Consider the following 14,402-nt stretch of genomic DNA (forward strand, 5'->3'; position numbering starts at 1 on the left):
GTCGTGCTCTGCATGTGTGTGAGAGAGACAGAGAGAGAGAGATGGAGAGAGAGAGAGAGAGACGGAGAGAGAGAGATGGAGAGAGAGAGATGGAGAGAGAAAGATGGAGAGAGAGAGATGGAGAGAGAGATATGGAGAGAGAGAGATGGAGACAGAGACCGAGAGAGAGAGAGAGACGGAGAGAGAGAGAGACGGAGAGAGAGAGAGAGACGGAGAGAGAGAGATGGAGAGACAGAGAGAGAGAGATGGAGAGAGAGAGAGAGAGACAGAGAGAGATGGAGAGAGAGACAGAGATATGGAGAGAGAGAGATATGGAGAGAGAGAGAGAGAGAGAGAGATGGAGAGAGAGAGAGAGATGGAGAGAGAGAGGGAGAGAGGGAGAGGGAGAGAGAGAGAGAGAGAGAGAGAGAGAGAGAGAGAGAGAGAGAGAGAGAGAGAGAGAGAGAGAGAGAGAGAGAGAGAGAGAGAGAGAGAGAGAGAGAGAGAGAGAGAGAGAGAGAGAGAGAGAGAGAGAGAGAGAGAGAGAGAGAGAGAGAGAGAGAGAGAGAGAGAGAGGGAGCATATTTGTAGACAATGCTCCACTGGTCATGTGTCCCTTTAAACTGCTTTCCCCTTAAACTTTAGCGATGGTGTAAGAGCCACTACAGATGGTATTGCGTGTTATCTAATGCAGGAGCTTTAGAAGTCCAATAAGGGTGACTAACTCCACCTTCATCTTAACAAACTCCATCTGTATCCAGCTCTGAGACAGATGAGGCCAATTGAACCCCGTACGTGGGTGCTCTGTGATGGATGTGAAGGGGTGCTGGTGTGAGGGGAGAGGTGTGAGGCAGGGAGGTGTGAGGGGAGAGGTGTGAGGCAGGGAGGTGTGAGGGGAGAGGTGTGAGGCAGGGAGGTGTGAGGCAGGGAGGTGTGAGGCAGAGAGGTGTGAGGTGAGAGGTGTGAGGCAGGGAGGTGTGAGGCAGGGAGGTGTGAGGCAGGGAGGTGTGAGGCAGGGAGGTGTGAGGGGAGAGGTGTGAGGCAGGGAGGTGAGAGGTGTGAGGCAGGGAGGTGTGAGGCAGGGAGGTGTGAGGCAGGGAGGTGTGAGGGGAGAGGTGTGAGGCAGGGAGGTGAGAGGTGTGAGGCAGGGAGGTGTGAGGCAGGGAGGTGTGAGGCAGAGAGGTGTGAGGTGAGAGGTGTGAGGCAGGGAGGTGTGAGGCAGGGAGGTGTGAGGCAGGGAGGTGTGAGGCAGGGAGGTGTGAGGTGTGAGGCAGGGAGGTGTGAGGCAGGGAGGTGTGAGGCAGGGAGGTGTGAGGGGAGAGGTGTGAGGCAGGGAGGTGTGAGGTGTGAGGTGAGGCAGGGAGGTGAGAGGTGTGAGGCAGGGAGGTGTGAGGTGAGAGGTGTGAGGCAGGGAGGTGTGAGGGGAGAGGTGTGAGGCAGGGAGGTGTGAGGCAGGGAGGTGTGAGGCAGAGAGGTGTGAGGTGAGAGGTGTGAGGCAGGGAGGTGTGAGGTGAGAGGTATGAGGCAGGGAGGAAGAGGCAGGGAGGTGTGAGGGGAGAGGTGTTAGGCAGGGAGGAAGAGGCTCCACCAGGGACTATACCCCATCAGCAGGTTATTGATGTCCCAAGCACCGTCACTTTGGGCAAACACAGCTAACAGGCCATCAGGAACTGGAGAGTGACTCATGATCCTGTATCACAGAGGTGTCGTCTGCACGAGCGATGAGCTACTGGTCAACAATCTACTGTTGGGCCTCCATAAATATTTTATCAAGCATAATGGAAATTGTCAAATCAATCTAATTGTGTAATACATTAGGAAGACATCAAAATTAAACAAAGCACATATGCTATAATTTCTTTTTACGAGCGGGCCCATGGCTGAGCACCCTTGGGGCCTCCAGAGGGCCGGAGTTGGCAGGGCCCAGTCTGGATAAACGTCCCCCTAGCCGGTACTGCACAGACCTGCCTCACACACATTTCATCAAAGGATCAATTCCTCAAATGTGGACAACTGTGAGCTATAATTACATTAGGGCCTGATGGCATTCATCCACAACAAGAGTGGGAGTGAGAACAGGGAGTTGGAGGATGTGTGTGTGTGTGTGAGAGTGTGTGTTGCATTATTTACACCTGATTTATTTTGCAGCAGTAGATTAGATTGATCTCCATTTTATCAATTACTGTATAATTTTCTCCTGCTGTAAATTAAAAGTGGAGTTTTACAGTTATTGGAGGTAAGGATTCTACCGCTGGATATTGACATTGTTACACAATATATTTTTTCCCCCAAAAAAAATATTTTGTTGTATGATTTTCTTGTGCATGAAGCTCCATTATGATGCAGCTCTCCGGGTGTTTTTTGATTGGTCGCTCTCTGTCTGTATGTTCTGACAGACGGATGAAGATGGAGGAATGGAGGATAAGAATGGTGTGAGCACCCAGAACAAACAAATCAAAAGCTTAGGGTATGTGACAGGGAGGGGGCTGAGCTGGGATTGGATGGAGGGGAAGACAGACGCTCCTGATGGGATTAATGACCTTGTGTCAACACACTCTGGAGACGTCACTTCAGAGTAGAAAATAGTCCAGATCAATACCTTAAGACTCGCGCGAGCACACACACTTACACACACAATCTCTCTCTTTCTCTCTCTCTCTCTCTCTCTCTCTCTCTCTCTCTCTCTCTCTCTCTCTCTCTCTCTCTCTCTCTCTCTCTCTCTCTCTCTCTCTCTCACACACACTCGTGCTCTATCACACACCCACATATTGGATATAAATGCACACAGACACCATTGTATGATCACATACAGTAGCTGCCACACACAGAATCTCTGTCACTTTGTAATATCTTAGCCAAATTACTGTTCAGCACGGCGCATTTAAAAATCTATTCCCAGACTGCCTTGTTAAGTAGCTGAAAGAAGATGCCACATGGTGCTCCCCATTTCTTGTTCTATCTACTCACCTGTCACCTGTCCTGTCACCTGTCTGTCACCTGTCTGTCACCTCTCCATTCCTCAGTGCCCTCTTCCTTCCCTCTCAAACTTCCTGTCTTCCCCCTCTCTTCTGTCCTGTGTGGCAGTTTCAGGATCTGATGCCCTGGGTGCCTCCTGATGGATCGCTTGTAAAAACATATTTTTTTTTTATTAGATATTTATCTGTTTGCCTTCACCTTTGAAAAGCGTGAATTAGTTTCCGACTGCAGTTCCATCTCATTAGGCTGAATGCACGGGTGAAACAATCATAAACTACTGGCGTTCAGCCTTCACTTAGAAGCTCCTTTCACGCAGGTAGAAGATCAATTCTGCAAATTGGGTTTAGGGAGAGTGGGAGAGAGAGATAGAAAGGGCGAGAGAGATAGAGAGGGATAAAGATGTACTGTATTTAGTACTACAACATGGTCTTTGACCCTGAAGGTGAATGAGCACATCCATTATACAAATATTACACAGATTCTAAGAGTGCATGGTTGTCAACATTGATAGCACTTTAAGATAATATTGCATTCCATCCAGAATACTGGAACAAACAGATGTTAAAGCATTCTATCTACTACAGATAACATAGGACAACAACATTACAATAAAATACAGAATTATTGAATATATTCAAGTATGTGTATCTATTAGCTTAGGAAATAAATATTTCAATATCTATATATTTAATGTTTTATCGCTCTTATATTAAACAAAATCAACTGATTAGTGCCAGTCTTGTTGGGATAAAAGGCACTGCATAGCTTTGAGTAATTTGTATCTAGACTTTTTAGAAGCACGTGGGTCTATGTAAAAAACAAACAAAAAATAATACAGTATTATAATGTATTATAATTCCCTCACAGACAATGAGGGTTAGCTTGGCTTACATTGTATGAATTTATAAAAACAAAATAGCTATCATAGAGTTCGTGTTTTACTATATTTCTTCATCTTAACACACACACATACACACACACGCAGCCACACATATCCTCTCTATTCCCATCGCTACCTTGTATAAACATACATCTTTATCAAGCGCCTGTTGTCAGACAACATTAGATAATTAATAGGCCATTTGTCAGCCCTGTGAGAAACATGTTAAAATCCCAGTGCTCCCAGGATAAATCCAGCTGTCTGCTCCACCGGCTTTGTTGTGTCAGCCTGCCATCGCCCATACACATTTACCATTAAATGGGCCTCATTATCAATCACAACTAATGCTAATTAATTAGGTATATGGAGGGACTGCGTCGAACATTGTGTTGTTGTGCGGTGTTAATTGGCAACTTAAAGCTAGGGCCTAATAGAGTGTTTTCCATTCTGATCAGGACTAGTAACATGCAGAAAAAAATGGACAATGTGCTCATTAATTAAGATTCTGGAAGTGCTCTGTTCTAGTCACTGTTTGTGTGTGTGTGTGTCTCTGTGTGTTAGACTTCCAAATAAAAGTATTATCAGTATCACAAATAGGCTGTTTGTGTCATAATGCAGTTACCTAAGGCACGTGTTGTTATGTTGTATCCGTGTTTATGATGAGGGGCTGGGCGGGGCACTGGGTCGTGACCTGGCTGGGAGGCTGGGTAAAGACCTGGTTTAGGAGGAGAGGGCTGGATGAGGGGTGGGGTGGTGGGGGAGGAGAGGCTGGGTGAGGGTTGGGGTTGTGGGGGGAGGAGAGGCTGGGTTGGGGTGGTGGGGGGGGAGGAGAGGCTGGGTGAGGGGTGGGGTGGTGGGGGGGAGGAGAGGCTGGGTGAGGGGTGGGGTGGTGGGGGGGAGGAGAGGCTGGGTGAGGGCTGGGGTGGTGGGGGGAGGAGAGGCTGGGTGAGGGTTGGGGTTGTGGGGGGGAGGAGAGGAGAGGCTGGGTGAGGGTTGGGGTTGTGGGGGGGAGGAGAGGCTGGGTGAGGGGTGGGGTGGTGGGGGGGAGGAGAGGCTGGGTGAGGGGTGGGGTGGTGGGGGGGAGGAGAGGCTGGGTGAGGGGTGGGGTGGTGAGGAGAGGCTGGGTGAGGGTTGGGGTTGTGGGGGGGAGAAGAGGCTGGGTGAGGACCAGACTGGGGGCTGTGAGAGGACCTGGCTTGCTTCTGTTTGTTTCTGTCAGTCAGCTGCAGAGGAGGCCCAGTGGGCTGCCTAACTGAAGGATTCCACAAAGCAGGGCTGAGGCCTTCATTAAGCACAAAGCCATAGTTAATTATGAGGCTTACTGCCTCTCCCCAGGGCACAGCTCTACAACACCCACCATGGACATGTATGCATACATGCACTGTAATTAGCAGTGCTTATAAACCGCAGGTCTCTGACTGGATATTGTCAGTGTCGGACTATAGGAAATCTAGTTGCTGTCGTTGAGCATCTGATCAGTTAATCTGTTGAAATACTTACATTTACATTTACATTTAGTCATTTAGCAGACGCTCTTATCCAGAGCGACTTACAGTAAGTACAGGGACATTCCCCCGAGGCAAGTAGGGTGAAGTGCCTTGCCCAAGGACACAACGTCAGTTGGCATGACCGGGAATCGAACTGGCAACCTTCGGATTACTAGCCCAATTCCCTCACCGCTCAGCCACCTGACTCCCCATACTTGGTACAGTTGGCAAGGGAAATGAATATCAACAATGAGAAAGCGGCTGGATGGGTCACTGATTAGTGACAGGTTGGATGAAGGGTTAAGCTCTTCTCTAGTAGTGTCTGTAACAGCCTGGGCTGCCCAGGTACACTGGCACACCAGAGTCATCCCTCCCGCTCAATGTCCTGCCACTCATCACAGCTGTTTAGATGGATCAGAGCTCGATCCAATTGTCTATGATCTATTCAAGGGTAAACGCATTGATGTTGATTGCGGTTTGAGAGTTTTGAGATGAGCGTCTGGTTATGTCAGGTAGCAGGTTACATCAGCTGGCTCGCATGGCCATCCTGACGGCCCGCTTGTCAACTAGTGAGTCACACAAAAGTCTCTTCAACAATGCCAAAACTCAGCCCTCGATGAGACCTGTCCTCTGGTGCCTGACAGAACAGACCTGAAGGACAAACATGGGGGGGGGGGGGGGGGGATGGCAGGAGAAACGGAGAGAAGGAGGGAGAGGGAGAGGTCCACAGGTAGGTTATTTCTCTGTAAACATATGTTTCCAGATGTCCCAAGGGTGTGTGCCTTGGCGTCCCCTGGCAGGGCCGGGTCACCCTTCCATTAGGGGCTTTGTCACGGTGATTAATAGCTCCTTCTATCATCTTTAATTCACTCCCTGATGACGGCCGTGCGCGGTGCTCGGGGTAATGGCGTGATGTATGAGTACGCCCGGCGCCTCGTGCCAGAGGTGAAAATCATTCCGCCCATGCAGATAGGGGCCCGCGAATAAATATTTTCCGTCCTAATAAAAATTAATGAATTTGGTGTCGAGAGCTTCGGAACATAGGATATTAATGTGTGCGCGTGTTCGATAGTAGTCATGACATGCAGTGTTATGTGTTTTTTATAGCAGATTTTCATGTTAGTTTTTTTCCCCCGTTTTATTTTATTTTAAATTTGGTTACAATGGGCCTTACACATTTTTGTGTCTGTGTAGTTTGTTTGCCACACAGAGCAGAAACTGTCTGCTTCTACCAAGGCATTGTCTTACATAATTAGAAAGAGGATGTCTGTACACAGCAATGAAGTCATGTCTGAAACTGAACAATCGAATTATATGGCACAATCACAGATAAATGAAAACAAACAGAGATACTTGGTGGTGGCACCCTTAGTGTACCTTTCTGAATCAGAATCAGAATCAGAATCAGAAAGGGATTTATTCGCCATGAAAGTTTGCACAGACAAGGAATTTGCTTTGGCAGGAAGGTGCATACAATAAACATATACCTAAAATTTAAATATGTGGACTAACTAACGAAACATACATGTTCATGATTCAAAGTCCACGCGAATGAATTGGCTAGGCTAGGATATTCTGGTCTAATATTTGAACTCAGCTGCCAGTTTGAAGAGAAGCAATGTAGAGGCAGTTACAGTTCAAATCACTTTGTCTCAACCATGTACTGTAGGAACCTTCCCTTCCTGGCCCATAACCAAGCAATACAGTCCTGCTCAGAACGTCATAACTCTCTGTGCTTCAGGCTGGGCCAAAGGGTCTGCTTGCAGGCCTTTCTGACCCACCATACCAAGCCCACACAGTGCTTGTGTCAGTCACAATGGTCCAGCACACTGATATTCTGTAGGAAGACAGTGAGGAATTCTCTGTTTGGATTGTAGACCCCTAAACATGCATGTCCATACCAGAAGAGGTTGAGTAAAAAAAAAAAAAAATTACTTGAACAGGGAGGGAACCTAAACTTAAACACATCTAATCTTTGTCTTATGAGATATTAGGCTATCCTGTAAAAAAAAAAACATGAAAAAAAAAACCTGACAGGAGCATCTCTGGTCTCATGTGCAGATCTCTCCTCTCTCATCCTGACAGCTGGCTTCCTCCTTCTGTCTTTAGGTGTCCTGAGACCACAGCTCACCAAAACATGCACACTGACCTGTACAAACTGACCTGGGGTCACTAGGTTATCTGACAGGTCCAAACCTCTGTCCACAAATTCTAATTCCCTCAAGGCTTACCTTGGACCCAGTGTGATAGGTTGAAATCTAGTTAGTTTCCTGACTGGCCACAGATCACGTACATCGATCCTTTAAAACTCAGGACTTAAATGTGTACATGTGTAATCAGGAGAATTCATGCCATAGATTATTGTGTTTTCATGGCGTATTTTTTTTAAACATTTTGCAAAGTGGACCGTGCACATTTTTGTGTCGGTGTGTGTTTTTATTGCTGGACTCACCTGTACTTTACAGGCATACAACTTCCTCCTCGGTCCCTGTTTCCTCACCTAGGAGTCAGAGGTCAGAGGGAGCCTCTGCAAGAAAATCTAATGGTCTATTGTGCGTGTGTGTGTGTGTGTGTTTGTGAATCAAAGAGCCGGTCTTACAGCGTAGTGGTGCAGAGTCACACAGGCAGGCAGAAATGTTCTAGAGCAGCTCCGGGATGGGATGCAGAGCCTCATTAGCCCCGCCCCCCCTGTCAGGCCCCGCCCCCCTGTCAGGAAGTGTTAACCACAGCTTGCCACAGATGCACAGGGGGAGCAGCTGCCTCCCAGGGGTCACTTCCTGCGTGTCTGTCTGTTAGTCAGTTGGTCAGTGTGTTGGTGACTGAGTAAGACCCTCATCAGATGGGCTCAGGGCTAGGGCTTGTGCCAGGGCCAGGACTAGGGCTGGGGCTAGAGCTAGGGCTAGGGCTAGGGCCAGGACTAGGGCTGGGGCTAGGGCTAGAGCTAGGGCCAGGGCCAGGACTAGGGCCAGGACTAGGGCCAGGGCCAGGACTAGGGCTGGGGCCAGGACTAGGGCTGGGGCTAGGGCTAGAGCTAGGGCCAGGGCCAGGACTAGGGCCAGGGCCAGGACTAGGGCCAGGACTAGGGCCAGGGCCAGGACTAGGGCCAGGACTAGGGCCAGGACTAGGGCCAGGGCCAGGACTAGGGCCAGGACTAGGGCCAGGGCCAGGACTAGGGCCAGGACTAGGGCCAGGACTAGGGCCAGGACTAGGGCCAGGACTAGGGCCAGGACTGGGGATAGGGCTGGGGCTAGGACTAGAGCTAGGGCCAGGGCACGGCAGAGGCCTGGTGAAGAGACGTCCCCTAGAATCAGAATCAGAAAGGGTTTTAATCGCCATGAAAATGTGCACAGACAAGGAATTTGCTTTGGCAGGAAGGTGCATACATTAAACATATAGGAATCAAATAAAATCAATAAAATCAAATCTAATCTAATCAAAATTTAAATATGAGATCTAACTATACTAAAGGTACATAGACTAGCAATACTCAGAATAATAAAAATACTATAAAATATAAAGTTGCCATAATTTACAATATAAAAATACAAAAAATACAAATATATATATTTAAAACCCACTACTGTGTGTGTCTGGACTCAGGGTCTCCATGGTTACCCTCCTTGCAGCATGCCCAGACTGGGGTCAAAGGTCAGGCTGTCCTCTCTCACTGTACTCATAATCAGCCTTGCACTCCCGCCACTCCCTCTGTTTTCACACCGCACACGGGCAGTGGAGGTCAGGAAAGAGAAATATAAAACAGAGAGAAGCACAATGCTAAACTAAACCTCACCAACCCTAACTGAAAAACAAACAGTCAGAACTGCTGTCTTTGTGCTCTGCTATCCACGGTCAGAAAACAGAACCCAAACTGTGTAATCGGATACCTCAGTGTGCTGTTACTGCCCTGATTTACCTCAATAACATTTCGTTTGTTTAAGACTTCCCCCAAATCTAACAGGAATTTGTGTGTTTCATTGTTCAATTTGTTATGTGCTACCTGTTGCTCTGGGTTGAAGCAATGGAAGTATAGTACAGTCTCTCTCATGCAGCTTTTTAAGGCCTGTTCAACATCATGGAAAGATTACTGGCTTGAGCCCTGCCATCAAGTTCTTCTTTTTCTCCCCCCCCCCGTCCACCTGTCTCTCTCTCTCTCTCTCTCTCTCTCTCTCTCTCTCTCTCTCTCTCTCTCTCTCTCTCTCTCTCTCTCTCTCTCTCTCTCTCTCTCTCTCTCTCTCTCTCTCTCTCTCTCATCCTCTCTCTCTCTCTCTCTCTATGTCTCTCTATGTCTCTCTCTCTCTCTCTCTCTATGTCTCTCTCTCTCTCTCTCTCTCTATGTCTCTCTCTCAGGTGACAGTGATGAGTTTGCCCTCTACCCATCAGATGTTGTGGAAGACGTGTGTGCTTTGGAGGGAGACCCCAGTCTGCTCCCCCCTGCTGCTGACCACACGCTCTCTCCAGCTCTCTCTGCTGACGCCGCCTCTCCCATGGACCCTTCCGCCTTTCACTCCACCACCCCGCCCCCCCAAAGGGACCTGCCCCTTCCTGCACACTTTGAGCTGCGGAGGTCAGGCGTGGCTGGCGGTGGCCTGGGCGTGTGGACCCACAGGGTGGTTGAGGCGGGGGAGCGCTTCGGACCCTATGTGGGAGAGCAGCGGCTTCGTCTGAGGGACCCCAGCCAGGGTTGGGAGGTAGGACAACAACCTGTGTGTGTCTGTGTGTGTGTGTGTGTGTGCTGGGTGGGATACAACCAGGGATACAAACACCAGGAAGGGAGGGAGGGAGGGAGGGAGGGAGGGAGGGAGGGAGGGAGGGAGGGAGAAAGAGAGGGAGAGGGGATAATGTGCTGAGCTGGGGAGGAAGTATGACAGGGGTGTCATGATATTCTGTTGACTTTATATCTCGTCGGCCCTCTGTTTTGACATCATGATGAAAGTGTTCAGCTGGCCATTTGTAGCTTGGTGACGTAATTCCATCTTCTCAGCTAAGCCACCGGAGAGACCTAGTCAGTGCTCTGGTCCCTGCTCTTAACTCAATTAAAATGGAAAGCCATAAATTCTGTCTTTATCCCAGTTAAAGACCCACAGCGGGAATCGGCCAATCACATATTGGTCATTCACGGCCGACAATCAAATGGAGGGTCACAGGCGCAGGTCAGAGGTTGGAGGTCAGGCCTTGGCCCTGTCTGTGTCAGCTTCTTTTACTAAGTTGGAGAGGGAGGCCAGGGGAGGGAGGCCAGGAGAGGGAGGCCAGGGGAGGGAGGCCAGGGGAGGGAGGCCAGGAGAGGGAGGCCAGGAGAGGGAGGCCAGGAGAGGGAGGCCAGGGGAGGGAGGCCAGGGGAGGGAGGCCAGGGGAGGGAGGCCAGGGGAGGGAGGCCAGGGGAGGGAGGCCAGGGGAGGGAGGCCAGGAGAGTATCAGACTAATTGAGTTCCACTAAACATATCCTCCCTTGTATGGGTATAACATTTTACTCTTTGTCACACACCAAAAACAGCACACAATAACGGCTGATGCAATCACAGACCACAACGTTTATAAAATACTTCATAACGCTCATGAGAATCATGCTAAGTCCCGTCACATCCCAAACTCCTACAGGACGTTAGCAGATAAATACTTGGTTTAAAGTTTGCTGCTCCAGGAACCTCTCGTTTCCAATCTGCAAAGCTATGAGATCGATTGCTCTAATAGCTGAATAAATTCCCTTCTCTCTTTACATTTCGCTAACATTGGGTTTTACTATGATTGAAAAAAGTATCTGTCCCTCTCTGAGAGATTTACGGTTGGTTGAACAAGCGCTCCGTCTTTTTTTTCCCAGGGAAGGAAATAAAGGAAAAAGGTTTCCTGAATTTTAATCCGGGGGTAATTTATGTGAAGCTCAAATAATATGTATTTAAAAAGATGAGGATCTGTGAGGGGGATATTCTAGGGAAGGATGGGATCTCAGTGAGGCAGCACTGGATCATTATGTTTAATTACCTCCCTGACAGGGTGCCATAACTCTTTCCATTAAGTAAATAAGTTGTAAAGCATTTATGATGAAATGCCACATTATTCAGAACGGATATTCAGTGATGACATCCCAGCATTAAATATGGTAAACGCCATTAAGCCACCCTCCTTGTCTACTCCGCCCCCCCCCCCCTCCCCTCCGCCCGCATCCCGTCAATATGCCAATAAGCTGAGGTCTGTAAAAATGGATTGATTTGGTAAATGTGAGTTAAGATAGATCTGTTTGCTTTCATCATCAATTCTGGGTGCATGCTGGGTGATGTCATTGACCAGGGAGCGATAAAGAGCGGCCCATCTGGAGAGTATGATGGAGGGCCGGGAGGAGAGCTCGCCTGACAGGACTGGAAGCCGTCGCTACTCGCTATCACCATAAATTTGGGGCTTTATTCATAAAGGGAGAAAAAAAGAGTTATGGCTGAGATGCTTTATGAAGGCAGACACAGTGACTGATGGGGAAGATAGCCTGGGTAAATAAGAGAGAGAGAGCGGTCAGGGCTGTGTGTCCCAGGACCGTGTGTCCCAGGGCCGTGTGTCCCAGGGCTGTGTGTCCCAGGGCTGTGTGTCCCAGGGACCTGTGTCCCAGGACCTGTGTCCCAGGACCGTGTGTCCCAGGGCCGTGTGTCCCAGGGCTGTGTGTCCCAGGGCTGTGTGTCCCAGGGCTGTGTGTCCCAGGACCTGTGTCCCAGGACCCTGTGTCCCAGGACCGTGTGTCCCAGGGCTGTGTGTCCCAGGACCCTGTGTCCCAGGACCGTGTGTCCCAGGGCCGTGTGTCCCAGGGCTGTGTGTCCCAGGGCCGTGTGTCCCAGGGCTGTGTGTCCCAGGGCTGTGTGTCCCAGGGCTGTGTGTCCCAGGACCTGTGTCCCAGGACCCTGTGTCCCAGGACCGTGTGTCCCAGGGCTGTGTGTCCCAGGACCCTGTGTCCCAGGACCGTGTGTCCCAGGGCCGTGTGTCCCAGGGCTGTGTGTCCCAGGGCTGTGTGTCCCAGGGCTGTGTGTCCCAGGACCTGTGTCCCAGGGACCTGTGTCCCAGGGCTGCATGTCCCAGGGCTGCATGTCCCAGGGCCGTGTGTCCCAGGACCCTGTGTCCCAGGACCCTGTGTCCCAGGACCGTGTGTCCCAGGGCCGTGTGTCCCAGGACCCTGTGTCCCAGGACCCTGTGTCCCAGGACCGTGTGTCCCAGGGCCGTGTGTCCCAGGGCTGTGTGTCCCAGGGCTGTGTGTCCCAGGACCCTGTGTCCCAGGGCTGTGTGTCCCAGGGACCTGTGTCCCAGGGACCTGTGTCCCAGGACCCTGTGTCCCAGGGCTGTGTGTCCCAGGGCCCTGTGTCCCAGGGCCCTGTGTCCCAGGGCCCTGTGTCCCAGGGCTGTGTGTCCCAGGGCTGTGTGTCCCAGGACCCTGTGTCCCAGGACCCTGTGTCCCAGGACCCTGTGTCCCAGGACCGTGTGTCCCAGGGCCGTGTGTCCCAGGGCCGTGTGTCCCAGGGCCGTGTGTCCCAGGGCTGTGTGTCCCAGGACCCTGTGTCCCAGGACCGTGTGTCCCAGGGCCGTGTGTCCCAGGGCTGTGTGTCCCAGGGCTGTGTGTCCCAGGACCCTGTGTCCCAGGGCTGTGTGTCCCAGGGCTGTGTGTCCCAGGACCCTGTGTCCCAGGGCTGTGTGTCCCAGGGCCGTGTGTCCCAGGGCCGTGTGTCCCAGGGCCGTGTGTCCCAGGGCTGTGTGTCCCAGGGCCGTGTGTCCCAGGACCCTGTGTCCCAGGGCCGTGTGTCCCAGGGCCGTGTGTCCCAGGGCCGTGTGTCCCAGGGCCGTGTGTCCCAGGGCCGTGTGTCCCAGGGCTGTGTGTCCCAGGGCTGTGTGTCCCAGGACCCTGTGTCCCAGGACCCTGTGTCCCAGGGCTGTGTGTCCCAGGGACCTGTGTCCCAGGACCCTGTGTCCCAGGGCTGTGTGTCCCAGGGCCACATGTCCACACCATGTCCACCTGCACTACTCAAGGTACCACGAGAGACAGGATGTGTGTGTGAGAGAGAGAGAGAGAGACACGTTCGTAAACTCGTCCTTTTCATTGAAAAACGATAAATCTGTCTCAGTTGTCGCCATGCCACGACGCTGAGAATAACAGATATGAGATGGATGATTTGGAATTCATCATTAGCATGAGCTCAAAGGCACCCCTGTCCAGACCCTGCCAGCCCTGTCTGAGAGGTGAGGCTCATTGTGGTTTCATCTGTGTGGGTGCTCTCTGCAGTGGCAACCACTCTGCCCCAGGGGATTATGGGTCCAGGTTTCCTGAAGAAAGATCCAGCCTCCAGCTTTTTAGCAGAGCTGGGGGGGGGGGAGTGGAAAGGGGCTGCCCCCTGGCCTTTGTGCACCTCGTGAGTGAGGGGTGGAGGTGGAGGTTGTGATAGAAATCGGAGGCGGGATTAGCATTGCTGGTGAATGGGAGCGAAGGATTAGGTGCCTGGGCAGGGCCAGCCCTGGGTCTGCCTGTCCCAGGGAGAGGTTGGGAAGCTGGAGGGCTTGGACGTTGGACGAGGAGACAGTCTGAGAGCTTAGGACTGGATTGAGCGAGGGGCCAGGGGGAGGGCCCGGGTGTGGGATTGTCATTCATACCCGATGTCAAGGGCCCAGACAGACCCAGAGCCCGTTTTAGGCAGGTTAGGCCGGAGGCAGGCGAGGAGAGAGAGGGTAGGTTTTTTGTGTGTGTGGAAAAAGCTTCTGTCCTGAATGAATGCTGATGTCCACCACTGTCCCTCTGTCCTGCCCACTGATGGCTTGTCACCCTGTCACAAGCTCGCTCCCACCCAAAGGCTCTAATCCCTGAGGCAGCATACATACTGTGAGAGGAGAGCCTGCTCACAGTGCAGCTTAGAGAGCAAGCTCTGGGGATGAACCTCTCTGTCACTCACCAGTCATGAATGGACACACATCCGTGCTCTCACGCACGGCATTTAGAAATTCTAAAAACTAACGTCTGCTTTGGGAGGGATTTGAAGAGAGCATGGCATATTGTCCTTGAAATACTCGACCAGGATCTTGGAGTATTGGGACCATTTAGCTTCAGTGGGAGTGCAGCTGAAATG

The 14,402-nt window shown here is 51.1% G+C and overlaps 1 protein-coding gene across 1 annotated transcript in view; it reads left to right on the top strand.

Moving 5' to 3' along the window:
- The window catches only part of LOC136951810 (histone-lysine N-methyltransferase MECOM-like), a 113,806-nt gene that overhangs the window by 26,617 nt on the left and 72,787 nt on the right, over nucleotides 1–14,402 (top strand). Inside the window, exon 2 of the mRNA XM_067246418.1 lies at nucleotides 9,670–10,010. Coding sequence (XP_067102519.1) covers nucleotides 9,670–10,010 — 341 coding nt within the window. The remainder of the gene's footprint in view (nucleotides 1–9,669; nucleotides 10,011–14,402) is intronic.

This window comes from Osmerus mordax, chromosome 11 (assembly GCF_038355195.1).
Source record: "Osmerus mordax isolate fOsmMor3 chromosome 11, fOsmMor3.pri, whole genome shotgun sequence".
Lineage (NCBI taxonomy): Eukaryota > Metazoa > Chordata > Actinopteri > Osmeriformes > Osmeridae > Osmerus > Osmerus mordax.